General features: G+C 36.6%; 1 protein-coding gene across 4 annotated transcripts in view; it reads right to left on the bottom strand.

Moving 5' to 3' along the window:
- Window positions 1–19059, bottom strand: part of SPAG16 (sperm associated antigen 16) — a 382795-nt gene that overhangs the window by 337526 nt on the left and 26210 nt on the right. For 3 of the 4 annotated variants that reach the window (XR_004777193.2, XM_035536875.2, XM_050711723.1), the window contains exon 9: window positions 17638–17786. Coding sequence is in view for 3 of the 4 variants with exons in the window: in XM_035536875.2 (XP_035392768.1) it covers window positions 17638–17786 (149 nt within the window). In the remaining variant the exon portion in view is untranslated. The remainder of the gene's footprint in view (window positions 1–17637; window positions 17787–19059) is intronic. The other variant, XM_035536876.2, reaches the window with a different exon arrangement.

The following is a 19059-nucleotide window of genomic DNA, read 5'->3' as shown; positions in this document are numbered from 1 at the left end:
GTACAATCATAATGAGGCAACTTCTTCTTACAGAGAGAGATGAAAGAATGGAACCTGACTCTTAAATTGCACAAAAATTACTTTGTGGGGGATATCAAAACCACCAGATTTTATTCAGTTCTTGAAGCTTAGTCCATGTACTCTCAATAGAGAGTTAATTTGTTTATGTGGGTTTGGACAGATGGTATGGGGGACCTTAAAATGAGTTTTACTCTCAACACCAGCAGTGGTTCACCCAATAGATCTGTTCTTTTTTTGTATTTGAAATCATATCTCCTTAGAAAGAATGCAAGTAACAGTTGGTATTGCTTTTTGTTAATGTTATCCCCTCAAAACCAACTCAATTTTGATGTGAAACTAGATTCCATTTGTCTCAATTTCATTCCAAGCATAGGTCCCTCAACAGTTTGAAAGTTTCTATTAGACATGCCATACTTCATTCATCAGAAGCCACACCACAGGATGGGTATGAAGAACATGGACATTAGCGTTATTAATTTTTATGAGTGTTTTATATCAATGCATCTCTGTGGGCTCGGAGAGCAATGGTACTGCCAGCTTTCGCCAGCTTTCCCAGAAAATGGGTAAAATCCCACAGAATTGACAGACCACGCACTTGAGTCTAATGCTTAGAGAGATACCAGAAATCTATGATGGAGAGGCAACACCCAAAACTACCTGTAAAAAGTAAGAAAGTGTCTGATCCAAGGTTGAATCATCCTGTTTTAATCTACCAGACATTTCTAGAGCAAAAATCTGGATAAGTTTTAGAAAGACTGAAAAGACAATATGGATGAAAAGGGATCAAGACACTTGAGGGGAAAAACAGAGATGGATATAGCACAGAACTCGGCTCTGGAGCATACAGAAGCTGGCAGCACGCAACACTAGCTCAGAGAAAAATAAAATTAAGAGAAGAATAAATTAAATTCTCATCCTGAACTCCCAGTTTTACTACATCAAGAAGCTAAATAATCACCTCCGTAGATCTCTTCAACATTTTAATTGGAAAGATTATTCAAAAGTGCTCTCCCAAAAAGTTTTCAAAGAACAGATGAACAGTGAACGTACATATGCATCTGTTAAGGTTCATTCAAAGCCTCAGACATGGATAGATTTTGATTCCAGCTTGAATTATGTCATGGGGAAAGGAAGGAGAAAGAGTGCCAAAATGCAGGAAAGAAAGGTTGAATACTAAGAAAAACAAATGGGCTTTCCAGAAACTGAAAGCGTTCCTATTCACAGCATAACTGTATGTGTATTTTATGCGTATCTGTAACTAGAGTGCCCAAGCCATACCAGGCAATTACTTAAAACATTTTTCAGGGAATTCACAGTTGAAACAAACACTAGGAACCATGCAGCAACAGCATACGCATTTAGGTTTCCTGAGTTTCAGTGCTAACAGTTTACTTGCAAGGTCTTAAGAAATAACAGCTCCTGCAGTTTCTGCTGCCAGGTCTAAGGGGTCCCCAGGAATTGTGCCTGGCTTTCCAACCTTCACTCTGACATCTGAAAACTCACTACAAGCTATTGTGCACAGCACAAGATGCAGCCAACTAGATATCAAAGTGCAGGCAGAGAAAGGACTTGGAAGTTTTCCTCTTTATTCTTACCACTAAGTAACACTAAACCTGAAACTTGGTATCTTTAAAAGAAAAATAAAATCTGCATTAACAATACAAATGAAGAGGAACTCTCAAAACAGTTGAGAAACAATGAAGTGTAAGCAAATAGCATGTTTACTCTAGCCACCATTTGGTAAAAGGTAGGTAGGGAGTTTCACACTTGTAAGGATTTTCTGTGTATGCAGTGTACACCTTTAAGTCTATTGTAGGAAGCAAGCAAGGTGAAGAATGCCTGTGCTGATGCACTTCTAGACTGCAATACCTCCCACTGTGATACAAAAATTTAAACCATGTTGTGGTCAAGGGCACTACGCTGGGCTTTTTCTGCTGAAGAAAACTTTTCATCTGTATTTGATGTGAGGCTGGCCTGCTCCATTTTGCTTAGCTCAGGTTCTCCATAATGCTCTCATTTCAAGTGAGCTACACATCTTTTTCCGTCTTCTCTCAAAAATCAATGTTGTACACACAAGATAGCACCCACAGAAGTGTGGCATCTTGGCAAAACAGCCCCAAAAATCTTTGCTTGTGTTTCTAACCAGCGTCAACAAGCCACTCTGCATTCATGCTCAATTTGTGTATACACACACACTTATTCCTTCCTTTCTCCTGTCAAACCTAGACTACAGCAACACTTACTCTACAAAACCCTGTCCAAATCACAAATGCTGGTATTTCATTGCCTTTCCAATACATTTTGTACACAAAATATCTTTTTAAAATTGTGCAAACAGGACATATTGCCCAACTTTCAACAAAGTCTCCTCCTCTCAAGTTTGTGTTGCCTTTTTTTTTTTTTTGACATTTGACTATGCTTAATATCTTAAGCAATCATTTTTCCCCTCAATTTCACCCTCTAGCATTTTTTTTTTCTTGCTGCTTTTACAGTCCTTGGGAATCCACAGTGGTATAAACTTTATTCTCTCAAACTCTTCCTTGAGCCCTACTCCACTGGTCATGAAGTTATTTCTCACTGTCCTTTGGACACCCTGAGCAGCTGTATCTCTCCCTTTTCCACAGGGGAAAAACACTTGCAAAAATATAATGAATCAATTCTAAATGTGAATTTCACTCCCACTTGTATTATGAAGCAACTTAAGTTTATGTAAATGGTCATCTTCTGCCTCATCTTGCTGGCATCCTTCTCTAGGACTTCAATAAAACCTTTAGCATAGCAAGTCACCTTAACATACTACCCTTTACAGTAAACCCAACTGGATGGAGTGAGACTAAGTTAATTTTCGATTGCCAATACTCTACTTGTTTCAGCATACCTTACACTCAAAATACTAAAATTCCCCTATGCCTTACCACCTGCAAATTTAATTGCACCTTTTTTTTTTTTGCTCTACTTCTGTCTTCTGAAATTCTAAGCCATAATAACCTTCTAACCACTTTTTTTTTCTCATTTATAATCTGTACCTCTGCCTCAGTCTATTTTCAGTTGACAGTCATCTGCTATGTTCTTACTAACTCTTCACTTAGTTATTGTTTTTCTAGTTTCCATGCATTCCTAAATACCTACATGGTATGGGGAAAACTATATATAACAATTATTTCAGTTATGAAGACTTGCACTGCCGTCTTTCCCATTTTTAAGTGCTAGTTCAATTAGCATGTATTTCAAAGTGTTTTTACAGTGAATAAAGTATCATAACGACAGGGGGATTTTCATCAAAATAGCATTTCTGAAAAATCTGTTTTGGATCTGGGCATAAAATCTATTTCTCCTAGCAGATCGTCCTCACTTTCTCATTTCTAATCTAGACTGCATGATTGTAAACTTCCAGTTGTCAGTATTCCAGCAAACATGGGATTGTTAGAGATCACTTTTCATCTGCAACACAAGATTCACAATCACCCGATCCACTGTTCTCCTCTACACTTCCCCAAGCTTACATTCATTTCTGTATTGAGCTCCTAATTGCCTTTTTACTTCCAACTCCCCAAAGCTCCAGTCATCTTACTCACACAGCTGCCTCACCTTCCTCACATGTCATTTCACTCTTTTATCTTCTATTTCTACCCTCAGCTGTCACACCAACACCTTAAATCATTCCATTTTTTGCTGCGCTTCTGCCTTCAGTCTGCAGGCACCGAAGGCAATATTTGGCAACAGCTTTCACACATTAAAGCTGGGAAAAGACACAATTTGTACTCAAAGTAACTGCAGTTACTAAAGGCATTTAACTTTTTTTTTTTTTTTAGGAGATCTTTTTCTATGTGATAACAACCATTGCTGCACATCAGATAAAAGGCTGGTAATGTTTCAGTCAAAATGTTACCTCTGGACCCCCTCACATTTGCCCAGAAGGAAATCTAGACAAAGTCTCCAATTTCTAGCTCCTAACTGAAAGAAAACTCTCTAATTCTCCGCCTCCAGAACAGACTCAGAAGATTAGTGGCATCACATTTACTTTTTTTTTTATTTAGCTATTAAAGGAATCTTTTTTTTGTGCTATGGAGAAAAACAGAGGACACATTCAGAACTGCAGTTAGATTTCACAAAGCAACGCTCACTAAAACGTAACAAAACTTACTCCTCTCTCTCAATTTCTATTGTTCCCACATACTTTTTCTGAAGTTCAAAAAACCTTGTGAAATATATGTAGGTAATGAATTTAAATAAAAAATATTACAGTATCACTGATTGTTTTCTTTCAGGATTGCCTTGAGACCAAATAACTTCTTAAAATGAAGTATTCAGATGAAAACCATTTAAAAGATGACATTTCAATATTTAAAAAAACACGTTACAGAAATACCTCCGCTTCATTCAATTATCAGTAAGCTAGCCAGAAAGATCAGCAAGTCTAAAATATTTCTGCTCCTTTCATTGGTCCCAAGTCTCCTACTTGCAGCTGGACACATCACTTTACCAAGGGGCCCTATACAGAAGTTCAGGTTTTTTTGATGCCTCCATCTTTTGATCAGGTCATGGTACTTCTTCTCCTTGCTAGTGAAGTCAAAGTTCAGCTTGAGTCCTGAAGTCTTTCAGTATTGTCTTCAATGTCTAGTACACACAGCGATGACAACTATGGGAAAAAATGTCTACAGCATACAGCATTTTCATGAAAAGAAGAGGAAATAGTGTGTTGCAAAAGCATAATTAAAGGCAGTTACATAATCATGTTTGAGAAACAGGACCCTAACTCCTCATTTCCACTTGTCTAAATTAAGCTGCAGCGAACTTTTTCATCCAAGTTTTCACTGCTGATAAAAACCCACATTATCTATGTGTGCCCGTGACCTTAATCCTGCCTTAATCACATTTTTTGGAGGCTCCTATCGAATTGATGAGTACACCCTCTCAAAAAGTGTCCTTTTCTGACCCAGAATCTACAGAGAATGTAAAGGACAAAGCAGAATATAAATCACACGAAGTCGAAAGAGTAACACTTCTATAAAAAGTCTCAACAATTTTAAGTTATAACACTGTTTAAAGGACATGGGGATAAAACAGCATGGAATTACTTGCATATTCCTCAGGAAAAAAAAAAGCCAGCAGCCAAGTACCAATTTAGAGAAACAGTTTAAGTATCTACAGAAAAGTAACTGAACAGAAGAACTCAATATATAATCAAGTTTTTTTCCTACTGATATGTAAGGCGTTCGTATTTGTAGCTTCTATGCACACTTTGATAGAGAGGTAAAATGCAGTGGTTGATACAGGAATAAGTTTTTACATCGTAACACTACAACTTCAGCCTTCTAAAAACCAAAAACCCCAAACAATGTATGCCTTACTGTATGATTTGAGTAGGACCAGACAGAACTTCTAAACATGTAGTGTTCAGAAGAAAATTATAGAAGAAAAATACTGGTCAGAAGTACTCTTTATGCCTGAACTAACTCTCACCATTGCTTCCATTAGCTTAATCGCTCCTCAACAGCTACAGCAGAGTTCTGTCTCAGATCAGGAAGGCTTTTAGGATTCTTCCTGCTCTTCCTGTGAAAAGCAAACGAAAGTGAGATTTCACGTCACTTACATACTAACCTAACACCTAGCAGCCAGAGATGATCCTTTGCCCTCACACATGCTGATGCAGCTTTGCCTTCCCTTACACTGACCAGCACTGGTTTGACCCCATGGTGATCCAGCTGACCCACCTAACCCAGCAGAACACCACCACCACAAAAACAAATTATGTTCTGCAAATAATGAAAGGAGAAAGGAGAAAACTGAGGCAGAAAACTGTAAGCTGGTCAGTGGCAACAAGCCATTAGATCTGTTCAACTGGTTATTAAGCTAGTAGATTACAAGAAAATTAGCCTTTGCAGTACATTATTACTGATTTTAACCAGAAGCTGAATATTTAACTCTCTAGCATGTTTAGAAAAGTTATTAGACAACAATACCAATCCAGTCAAGGCATATAACCCTTAAATCCTCAAAAGCATTTAGGCATCTACTCCTATTGGATTCAATGACAGGAATTCCAGCACCTTTGCAGAACTTCAAATACTAACTGCTTCTAAGTGCATAGGCACTATTTTAAGAAAAACAGAAAACCTGACAACTCTTTGGTAAATGGCCTACTCGTTTGGATGTGCCTCTAAAGCACATTAAGAGGATATAAACTAGATCAACGTCTCACTCGTAAAAGATGGGCACATTCTACTTGTGTAGCTAATAACCAAAATAGAACTGGATGCAGACTGACCGTAAGATAGCATTAAGTAAAAAAAACCAGTCTCAGCTGTGTCATTAGTACATTGAACAGCACAATCCAATGATACATACTAAAGGGATATTCAAATCCCTTTGACTGGAACAGAAACAAGGTTACACTTTGCTTGCTTCTTCTCTTAACTTTTAGCATAGTAACTTTCTTCTGACATGAAATTCATGATGAATGAATTCAATTAGCAGAAAGATTTTTAAAAGTAATAAAAACAGGATTTGAAATATAAGGAACGATATTTCTAGCTCCAAAGCCTCCCATTTAAAATCTGTCCTGACATCCATAAATTATTAAAAATCAAACTTTTTATTCCAAAGAACCAGAAAAGGATTGTTTCAAACAATAAATTTTAAGACAGTCTAAGGCCTTGCGGAGTAACTGATATAACTGAGTAAGAAGAGTCTCCTGCACAGGTGTTGGTGTGTTCTGACTAAGCTCCTAACCACAGCTCTGGCACGCACAGCCAGTTTTACTGGCACTGAGGCTGTCGACTCATACAGATTACCAGATGGTGGCTAGAAGCTTACTGTGTGTGTATCCTGATGAAAATGGAAATAAACTATACACAGATTGTAAAGAGCTCTTTGCTGTAATTCTCAGACCAAAAATAAGTTAACTTGGCACCAAGGGTGACAATATACACGTGCGCTTTAAAGTTTGGTTGTGTTTTGGGGAAGAACACAGGAGTTATCAAATACAACACGGGATGTATCCAATTAACTTTAAATGTGTCCCACATACTGTCAGCCTTCCTTCCCCTCTCATTGCTTTTATGTTCACACACTTTCTGAAATACTTAATCAGTACATAATAGGCTGCTTTCCATTTAAAAACAAACAAAACACTATAAATAAGCCATAGTGCCAGCAGAGCCCTTTCAGCTTCTCTTCACTGTTATTTTCAAAACCATTTTAGCCTGGGTGGATTTGTGAGATCAAAGGAAGTCTACACACGTGTGGTTCAGAGCTTTGGTGGCAGGAAAAAATTGGCCGTGAAGCGATCAGTTAGCAAAACAGAAGAGAAGCTGGAGAGGTAAGATCAGATCAGGGGAAGCTGAGTCAACATCAGAGAACGGGAGCAGCAAAAGAAAAAGCTGCCAGAGCCTCTACCCTGGAACTCAAGAGAACATCTCTTTCAAATTACTGTTTTGTTTGGACAAAAACAATAATTTAACAACTGACTGCATAGCAAAAATTTCAAGTAAAATACACTTGAAATGAGGATTTATTTTTTTAAGGATAGTCTTTAAAAGTAAAAATAGCTCCTATTTCATTCCTACCTTTATTACTATTTTTCGCGCTTGGAATAATGCAAAACCAAGGATAATTTCTCATGTTAACCAACCCTATGATCTATGCTTAAATACAGAATTGGGGTATTTCCCCTATCACATTAACATGGAGATGTGCTGCTCTTTGATTATTTTATCTGCTGTCTCCAAGCTTGCACATGAACACCATACGAAACAGCAACACATTTTATATGAAGTGTGAAGAAGGGAGCTTGTTAACATCTTTCCTTTTAAGAACATCCTTTTACAGACGTTTTTTAGGGTAAGGGCATGAAAAATGCATATATAATCAGCTGAGATGTCACAGGTATAGTATGCATTGTTACTACATTAGCTACAAGAACCAAGTATCCTAACCAAACTTAAAAATAATAGTATCAGTATACACCAGAAGTGTGGAAATATGAAACACACAAAGAATTCTCACTTGAACAAACAGTACTGGTGTGCGCGACTGTCTTTTTTTAAAAAGTCTGGTTATTTTTTCCTTTTCTTGTTTTTGTTCTTTTTAACCTACAAAAACTTGTGGAAATTGCTTTTGACATTTAAATCAAGGCAGACAGTCTCAATTTTTGCTGTATTACTTCAAGAGAACAATTTCTTTACAGGTGCCACAGAATGCATTGTAGGTTTGTAATGCTTGTTTGCTTTCTAGCATGAGCAAAACATTCCTGCAGTAATAAAAGCTTCTTTGGATGTGTAGTAATTGTGTGATTGGCTGATCTGCTCTGGATGACCTACAATATTTAACGTTATCTGAATTGTACATACACCAAATAAAAACTTCGTGAACATAAATACAGGAAAACATCACAAATTATACAAGAGTTACAAGTAAACTGAGTTTGCTGGATGAGTATATGGTGATACTGCCATCATTTCAGCATGATCTGGCCTGTGCTTTGAGTAACCAAATTCTACACTAGCCTTTCAAACTTCTGTAAACACTTTGTAATTCGGTACCTTAGTTGAAAGAACCTAGAGCATTTACAAGGAGTGGAAGTAGGGAAGAGAGGGGTAGCTGCTCGGGAGAGGAAAGCAGCACTGACAGGAAACAAAAAAAAAATTCTTTGAGATGAGGTATGAAGCTACTTGAGTACAAAAAATCACACAGTGCTTTTTCCCAAAGACAAAGCTCTAAGAGACTGTTGCAAAATTCCATTTTAAGAAATTAGACTGCACTTATGTAAAACCAAATACCTTTGCAATAGAGTACGAAAGCACGCTTAACAACAAAATTGCTGTCTGTTGTAGAACATACGCTGCCTAGCAGCTGCGCTTTACACAAGTGATTGCCTTTAGCTGCAGCAGACTTGATCCACCCTCACTGTCTAAACATTACTCTGTAAATGACTTCTATTCCACTGACAAAAAAAATAAAACATCACTTGAATATACATCGTTAAAGGACAGTTTCCAAGGAGGAATACTTCACCAAGGAAGCTTTCTTCAGGAAAATATAACCCTTACCTGCAGAGGCGTTACCATCTGACACTTGTTCAGCCATCTAGAGCACGGGCTCTAGATGAAAGTACGAATGGGGTGGAAGGCAGCAGCCTGAGAGGACCTTTCTCAAACACAGAAAGGCCAACAAGAACTTCTCCATCCCAGTTATGTTCCTCCCGAAGCCTGAGGAGACCATAAATTCTCAGCACTCCATCAGACCTCAGCCTCCCTGCTGACAGAGACCTGTATATGGTTACTGCAGGTACAGGAAAAGATAAGATCAGCAAACCCTTGATTACACAACAACTTGCTTTAGTCCTGACCAACCCTGCCAGGCCTAAATTTGAACTGAAAATCCAATTATGCGAAGTCCTGTGACACACTAATATCATCTTCACAATAATGTGACACTCAAATAAATATAATGAAATTTTCTGGGAAAGTGTCTGATTATTAATTCATAAGCTGTTTGGCATACAGCCTTATTTCTTTTCATATCCACAGTATTCAAACAAAAACAATTAAGACTATTTTCTACTCCCAGAAGTCAAGCATTGTTTGAATATACAAGACAAACAGCCCTGCACATGATGAGCAGCACATGTTCCTGCTGGAGTACTTACGGCACGGTAGAAAGATTCGTTACCATGAAAACTAAACACTAATGCTGAATTTCATTTGCCTCAGTGATGCTTACACATGCAAAGACTTTGTTTAAATATTGGAAAAAGACTGAAACACCAAAATCCATAACTTAGCATAGAATAGTTAATTTAAAAAATAAATACCACAGTTAGTGAGCACCTGAGCCCTTCCTTCCAGATTTTAGAGGTCTGAGTTCTTATTTCATATTTCAATCACATTTCTGTAATTTGAAAGGCCTCCAGATTTATGGATGAATAATTTACACTGAACTATATTAAAATGGAAAAATGGAAAACAATTAGTATTGTTAACTTTGGCCTCATTCAATCACCATTAAGTTTGCTTCTTTTTTTTTCCTAAGTATATCGTGCAGTAGCTTCTTCCTTCATACTGCTCCTTCCTTTTAACCATATCCCTGGAACACCAGTGTAAGTTAACCACTGACTTTTACATTGCTAATGGTTCTTCTGGAAGAACATTTCTTTAAAAATAGCACTGATTATTCCCCTACATTCACCATTCTGAACATTTTGACTTCCAAGTTTATATCAATTCCAATTAATTGTAATTAACATATTACATGAATTTTACCAATACCTAAAAATAACAAAACAGATCACTGCTTTGTTGTATTAGAAACTATAACTATGTATATAAGGTTGCCAAAGTTATTACATAGCTCTTCCCACCTCTTGTGTTGTATAATTTTTACAGTAAAATAGAACTTGAATAAGAGAAGAATTATAATTGGAAATAGACTTCTGTGGAATTCATTTTTTCTCCCTCACACAGGGAAAAAATCACTTTTTAAAAACAATCTGTATTTTTCAAGTGTAATGAGCTTCATAGCAATTGCATCCTAACCCAGGCGCCCAGAGGCTGAACTGCAAAAAGTGTTGCAGAGGCCATTCTAATAATACTTAGTAATTTCTCTTTCCTTTAAAGAGCAGACACCTTAGAAATGCTACACCTTTAAAAAAGCATTACAACCGCCCAGTTACAAAGGGAAGTTGTACTGGCATAAGCTGCTTTGGTGGGATTTCACCTGAGCATGTTTCAGAAAGCATGCTGCAAGCACAGTGAACGTCTTCGTGAAGGAATAAGCACACCTGAACCCATCTCCTCCTCATCCCCTCTAAAATTCCCAAACAATTGCTGAATTTTCAAAGTCTTGATGCTTTAAATAAAAGGAAAACAAAGCATTATTCCACAGTTAATGAAATTACTCAATTACGGTCTCACACGCCTAACCACGCTGATGTTACTGACAGTTGTACAAGTGAAGCTCCGTCACCCGCTGCGCACTTTGTATGGGGCCCTTGTTCTCTTGTCAAGTCCTCTCTGAAATCGTGCAGAGTCAAAGCCACTGGAAGAGCACAAAGCAAGTGAGACAGTGCACTGCAGGAACTCCTGCAGCACGAGGAAACCTATGCACAACAATTCCCAGTCCTCCTGCTTTGACAGGGCTGTCCCGAGGAAGATAGCAACAGCTATTCTTGGTTATATTTAACTAATTTTTCAATCTCTCAACAAATCTGACAGGCCTTTTTTGTGTGTGTGTTTTTCTTTTTGTGTGTATGCGGTTTTGTTTTTTAAATTCAAGGCAATTTCAATAGGTCCCTTTTCGAGGAAATTGAAACATCTGCATATAAAAAAATTAGCAGCTTTATTGTCAGCACTTTTTGCTGTTATAGCAAGGAAGAGATTCACAGTCTCACAGAAGGTGGGCTATTATTCTAAAATCTGTCACAGTATTTCTACTCAGCTACAGAAATATATGACTACGTAAAGCGTATCTACAATTAGATCAAATACATCTTACTTTCCAAAACTCTTCTCTATGCATTTTCAGTCTCAGGGGCCTGTTATTTCATTACTTAGCAGCATGTAATGACTCAAAACAAGCAACGTTTTTTAGCAAAAAGAATCCCCTTGGACGCTCTGCAAGATAATTTTATCAAGGGCCAATGGTTTAAAGTATCAAATGTAATTATTTGTATAAATGCATGGCTTTGGGTATCTTGATTTAACAAAGCTGCAATGATGTATGGAAAATTATATCTATGTTGTCTTTTACACATTTTTCTTTTAGACTTGTATTTTAGATCCATCTTTATTTGTAGATAACATTCTGAGCTTTTTTCTTTTTTTAGTTTTCTCCATGTAGGTGTGACATTTAAAGACACATTTAGGCAAAGCCTAAAACTAAAGCCAGCAACATATCATCTATTGCATGGCCTAACATACAAATTAAAACAAAAGCATATATTTCACCTAAAATGAAGTGTGTTTTTTTTAAAGCATTTTCAAGTTTATAGTAGGAGCTTTAAAAAGCTATTACCTAGCAAGAGATCTAATTCTTTTAAATTAGATTCCATCAAAATCAACTAAAGAACCTTTTTAGCTTACATTAAATGGATCGTATTCTTAACATCTGGGTCACAGAACAGTAATTCCATAAGTAGAGAGGCATCATACCCTAAAGATGACTGCTCTTTGCTGTTTAATACCCACTCACACCACAGTAGTGCCAGCCCCCACTGTGTATCTGCTGATGGTGCTCCTCAACAAGAAGCTGCTCAGGCTGTCCTAGAGCTAGTCACGCTCATCAGTTCAAAAGTACACATCCGCAGGCTGGCAGATCATCTGACTACTTTCCCATCTGCAGGCACTAATTTGAATATTTCCCCTTTTTCTCTGCCACTGAATCTGTAAGATCTGTAATCTGTACAGAAACTGTAGAAACTTAGTTTGATATTGCTGTTCTTTTATACAACATTAAAAGTTGCTCTTTCTGGGCAAGTGTTTTGGGTTTATGTGGCAAGGTTCTTGTAGCCAGGGGACCACAGGGTGTCTTCCACGCACAGTCCAAGCAGCACATTACATTAATCTCCCTACACTAAGGCTGTTTCACCCATTATGGTAATTGGTGAGCAATATCCCTGTCCTTCCTTCAACCCTTGAGCCCTTTCCCATCATATTTTCTCCCCCTATTCCCTTGAGGAGGAGGAGTGCGTGTGTGGTCATGGTGGAGTTTAGCTGTCCAGCCGGGTGAAACCACCACAGTAAGGCAGAATCTTTTTCCCCCGTAAGCACAATTTTCTGGGAAACCTACTGACGGCACCTAAACAGATCCTCTGCTGATGAGTCCATGCATCCCCTTTCCCAAAGGGTCACTACACATACGTAACTCCTCCAAAAAAGTTCTCTATCCTATTCCAGTGACAACCTCCCTAGGCAACCTATTCCAGTGCTGCTGCAGATTTACTTTTATACATTTTAATATGTAGTCTCAACCTTTCTTACTGGATTTCTACTTTATTACTTCTTGTTGTAACAGGTTGCTTCCCTTTTTTTGCAGAAATTTTAGTTTTTGAAGATATATCCTGTCTCCCCTTAGTTTTCTTTTTTGTTAGCTATGCACTTTCACCTTTTCTTTGACAACTTTATTGCACAGACTTCTAGTCGTTCATGTTGCTCTACTGTAGATGCTCCGCTTCTCTCCTGAAGAGCTGGCTCAAACTGAACATGATGCTGCAGTCAAAGCTACATGCCAGCTGAACAGAGCAGGAGGGTTATTCCACATCCCCCCTACAACATCCCTGGCTTGCATGGCAGTATGGCTTCCAGCTATTTTGCAATATCATGTCATTGTTGACTTATGCAACCTTGTTTTACAAAACAAACCCTATAACCTATTATAAAGGAATGCTGTTTAATTGACCCTTTATCTTCTTGTTCCATGTTTGTACAGCTGATCTTTTTTGTAAAGGTAGAGTTTCCTACCTTTTTTTGCATTCCATGTTATTTCTTTATATCAATTCTCCAATAGGTCAAGTTTTGAATAGTACTCCTGTCCTCAGCTATCGTTACTGTTCCACCTCCTTCAAACCCAAATAAAATAAAGCAGTCCACAAATTTAGTATTTTTTCTGTTCCATTTTCTAGGTCATTAATGAAAACATTCTTGCAGAAGCCTATTCAATATATCTGTATTTTTCCAATCTGTTTTCTGCTCATTTAGGAAAGTTTCCATCAGGCCAGATTTCAAAAGCTAAGAAATAGTATCCAAAGCTTTATTAAAAACATAAAGGCTCTTACCTATTAACAATAAACTATAAATTAACAATATTTACTGCTTCTCCTCTATCCATGAGACCTCTTATCCTGTTACGGATGCAATTTAAACTCAATTGCTACATCTCTTCCTTGCAAATACATTTTCACTGCTAAATCTTTTCCTAGTTTCATCCAAACATTCACGAAATTATTCACTACATTTTCACTTATTCATTCCCAAATTCTTTGACAATTTAAGCTATAATGACTAGTGTTTCATTTCTTAGCTTTTATTTTTTCCTCTCATCTGAAATAGACATTTTATTTTCCCTACACCAGACTAAGATCTTTTACCCCTGTATCTGGTATTAATTTTCTTAGATATCTTACTGGAGTTTTACAATACCAGTGAAGGACTACAGAAATAAGTATACCTGTATTATCTGTCAGTTTTCTTCTCTCTAATGAATGTCAAACCCAGAACGATTGCTTATTTCATTTATGACCCTTCCTGATTATTTTAGAACCACATCTTTCCAACTCTGTCCCAATTATGCTATTAATATTAATATAATTTATACTTAAGCTCAATAATCCAAACAAGTAATCATTTAGCTTTTAGCTTCTCTTCTGTTTGACAGCACAGAAACAGTAGATATGTATTTTGTGTACTTTCTTCCATCGAACTGAGAGGAAACTTGGGTTTCATACATGTATTTGGACCCATAGTCGTATTAGCCACAAAAGCTATTACTAATGTACGATTATTGGATTTTACTTCTGTAATTCTTTAATATGCCATTTCCCATAATTTCAAAATCTGTTCCACAGTCATCAGAAATGTCCAATGCACCTTTTGATAAAGTTTTACACCAAATAAAATTTCAGAAAATTAAATGGTGGTGTAATATATTATACGTGGAAATTTAATATACCTGACAGAGAAGCTGCAATTGTCCTGTTAATAACAGAAATTAAACAGAATTTACTGTGTGGGGAACCTGAGAGAAATTAATGATATAAAAATAGTAAAAGTACATTTCAACAGCATAATGAAAACCACATTATCAAAGGTTCTCTGCAACTTTAATGACCTGTGAGTGCATTTTAATTTAAATGTTTAAAGCAGTACTCTACGCAAATTCTTAATATAATAATATTTATGCTATTGATTCTGACTTATCAAGGGCTAGATATATAAACAATTTAGCCTAATGGCCTGTTACTATATGATTTGAGCCTTGCAATACGGATTTCAAAATCAAACGTAAAACATTTAAAAAATTTCCAGATATTTTTTCCACTGTTTCAGGGATACATTTCATCTCAAATGGACTTTGGGTTTTAAATTACATATCAGCTATTACAGGATATTACAATAACACAATACATTGTCTGTCCTTGGAGTGAGTGCACTAGCTCAGTCATATTTGCATTTACTTAAAAGTAAGCACAGGCATTTGTTAGATCATTATTTAGGTACAAGACACAGAAGAGACCTTAAATTATTTTCATCACCATAGCTGTATCATTAATGGCACAGTCAATACAAACGTTTACAATTTTGTCTCAAGGATACAATTTCATGACAATATATTTGCTTTTTACTGAACATGATACAATCGAAATACCTACATTTCAAAATCGGATAAACTCCTGGATAAGTTCATTCTATGAATTTTTGTTAACTTTAACTAACTAACATTTTATTGGGGAGGTAAAGTTGACTTACATATTTAAATTAAGGCTACACTTCAAGTTCCCTTTATACCACAAAGAATTATTTTCATTATTGTAAATAAGAACAATTTACAGCACACTCTTTAATAAATACATCGCCACATTGAAATGAATTATTGTATGAAAGAATGTAAGTCACATAAGAGATGGGAGAAGTGACATAATCTTTTGATATAGTCTAAGAAGATGAGGTGGAACACAGGAATTTGATTCCAAACATCATATAAAATGATCTGACGAAGGCAAGACACTTCTATACCTAATGCTTTCCACTGGAACAAGTGCTCAGAGCTCAACTGTTGAGTGAAAGTGCACTATTAATAATTTAGATTAAAACTGTAGTTCAATAAATGCGCACTACAGGATGGAGTTCTCAAAGTGTCCTTGTTTTAAACACAATTTTAACTCACCCTTTTGCCCTCTACAGACTCTGCCATTTATTTCTAAATAAAATAATAAAAATAATACAGTAAAATACTATAATTCAGACGAAGTAGTCTAAAGTAGTACCTTTTGTTAGGAGGAAAGGAAGTAGAAATAATACACCCAGGAAATGTGAAATGGAAAAAAAAAGAGCATGGTTCTATTGTTGGAAAAGATCTGTTAACCTCGTACCTAAGATTCTAGATTATCGCTTAGCCAAGTCAAAATCTAGTACATTCACACACGTCCATATTTTCTGATGTCTTATTTCTGGACCCCCTCCAGTCTTCTAATCCACTGATTAAATAAAGACATCAAGGCCTCTGGTAGGACTCATTTGGGAGCATAGTATCTGCAGAAGCACAGAGACTTGCCAGAACCTGCCAACTAACAATACTCGTGAATTTCAAAGAACAAGAGAAGCCAGACAGGCACACTACCTGTGCAGTGCTTATGTATTGTGGGGTGAAACATAACTCCATAGAAATTTGCTATAAAAAACCTGATGACTTCAGTAGAAATAGAAATAAAAGCAGAACTTCATAAAACAAGAAATATTCATCCATTTACAAGTCAAAACAAAAGGAAAAGATATCTATGAGAGTCTAAGATGGAAGTTTCTAACCACTGAATGATGAACAGGGGAAGTGGAAATGGACTGACTGGCAGGTGCCTCAGGAAGACTCAGGTACTAATAGGTAGGCAGGCTGTGCAGACAATTATTTCCAATAAACATTGACAAGTGCTTTAAAGAGCAATGGAACATAGATATACACACCATTATACATTATAAAAATATATAAAACTTACAGGTTAAGGACAACGAAAAGATGAAAACTGAAATAAATGGTTATTTTTGTCAGAAACAACTTGCATACCAGTATCAAACAGAAAAACTCCCCTTGAAAAATAAAACGGATACAAATATACAAAAAAATCACCGTATACATATCATTATGGAGAGAGGAAAAGACAGAAGTTGATTCTGACTACAACAAAGTAAACAGAAATATTGTTGTGTTTTTCTTCTTCAGAAACATTTTTAACTCTAACAGTAGTTCCCAAACAAGAAAAATAAGCCCATGTAACAGTTTTAAGAACCTAAAAAAACACCTATATTTTAGAATGTTTACCTCAATCTGGAAAAGAAAAAACTACAATTTAGTCCTAAAAAGCAACTTTGAAAAATACAGAAAAAAGTAAACAAAATTATTTCAACCAAAAAAACTGTCAGAAAATCATTTTTGATTTTGCACAACCTGCAAACTAAAACAATACATCTTGCTCCATTCGAGTTGAGAAATTTTCATCAACTGTTAGTAAATGACCAATTTTTCGCCTTTAGTCTCCCAGATGTTGTATCTTTTAAACCCTGGTAAAACAGGCTGAAATGCCTGAAAAGATTACAAGTGCTATGGAATAGGCCAGGATTTCTCCAAAGTTACAAAAGAAACAGAACAATGAACATGTATAGTCAGTGCTCTTTCTCTAAGGTGATTATATCAGGCTCTTGAGAAGTAGTTTGCTAGTTTCAGCTAATCAGAGTTCCTATTAGTTTCTATTGAGAGTAATTTTTTCAGGCAATCACATTAAAAAACTGATACTTACCTGTACTATTTACAGGTATGAAACATGTCACTACAGGACAGACTGCTCTCAGTCATGTTGGACAACCACCCTTCACCGCAGCTTACTAAAATGTAACTGAAAAGAATGTTGCATACCTTTGGATATCTCTTGCCTATCTTCACAGAATCTTTAACTGGACCATATGAAGACCTTTCAGCATCAAGCATTTTTTGCTGCCTGGCTTCCTGAAGAGCTTTCTGGGTGGGACCCTCTAAACCTTTTTTCCTTTCACATTCATGGCCTGCTACAAAATAAAACCATCATTAATGAAATCAGGATACTTTTTTTTTTTTTTTTTTTTTAACTTAATCTTCTGGAAAATGTTTCTTTACTTGATATTATCTAGACATGTGAAATTCTATCAGAAATTCCACTTTAAATAAAGATATCCAGGTTACTGTGCCATGCATGTCAAGTATTCCAAGACTGCATATAACTCTATTCCACTGATTGCTTTGTGACCTGTTTCAGCACAACTAACGATACCCTAGATTTTGCCCCCAGAATGCCACGGAGGCTTTGGATCTTTTGGATCTTGCTGTACAGAAGAATCACAGTAAAATGGATGCAACTGATCATCTTGCTGCATCCTAATATTTCCACCAATGCACTTCTCTAATTTACAGCCTGAGTTTCCTTTTGTTTCCTTGTCCTTTCTCCCAGTGCACCTTTTGGACAAGGAATTACTTACCAATAGGGAACAGCACAAAAATCCTCAGCTGTTATCATAGCTGTAGATTGTCAGAATAGGCTTAACGGAATACAAGGAAAGGTATAGCCCATACAGACTATTGCACAGTGCATCTGGATCTCCCAGGATCTGGCAAAAAGTATACTATTCTCCAACACTCAGTATTGGCAACTTCCATATATCCGAACACAGTCCCTTGCAATCCCTGTATCTTGTTAAAATGCTCTGCAATATGTGTGCAAGTCAAGAGGGAAAAGAAAGGAATGCTAATTCCAACAGGATTTGGGCACTTACCACCCCTCCAGTTCTTTGCAAAAAAAACTCACATTGAAAAAAAATTAGAGCTAAAATCCAGACTGAAACAAATAAAATTAACACTACACATTCCTAAATGTTTGCTGTTGTAACAAAGTTTTACTAACCTTTTTTTCAACCTTGACCACAAAACTCAAACTTCCTAAATGTTTGCTGTTGTAACAAAGTTTTACTAACCTTTTTTTTCAACCTTGACCACAAAATTCAAACTTTGACTTACTATAGGGGGAAAAAAAAGAAAAATCCCTCTCTGCTCCTGAGGCAAAAATCATGAATCAAACAAGCACAAAACCTTCCTGTATACCCAAACTGTGAAACACTACCTGATAAAAAGAGCTGTGTCTGCTCCAACAAAATATCCATATTCTCACTGCTTTCAAAGTGAAAGCTACAGATACCCTAAGTAACTTTTTCTGAGGAGCTGTATACTGCAAAATCGTTTCACATGCAAACACTTTCTCCTCACTCAGTAACTGCTACCCACTAATTAGCATGTTATTCACAGGGTACT

This window comes from Cygnus atratus, chromosome 6 (assembly GCF_013377495.2).
Source record: "Cygnus atratus isolate AKBS03 ecotype Queensland, Australia chromosome 6, CAtr_DNAZoo_HiC_assembly, whole genome shotgun sequence".
Lineage (NCBI taxonomy): Eukaryota > Metazoa > Chordata > Aves > Anseriformes > Anatidae > Cygnus > Cygnus atratus.
This window is presented reverse-complemented; position numbering and strand designations above follow the sequence as displayed.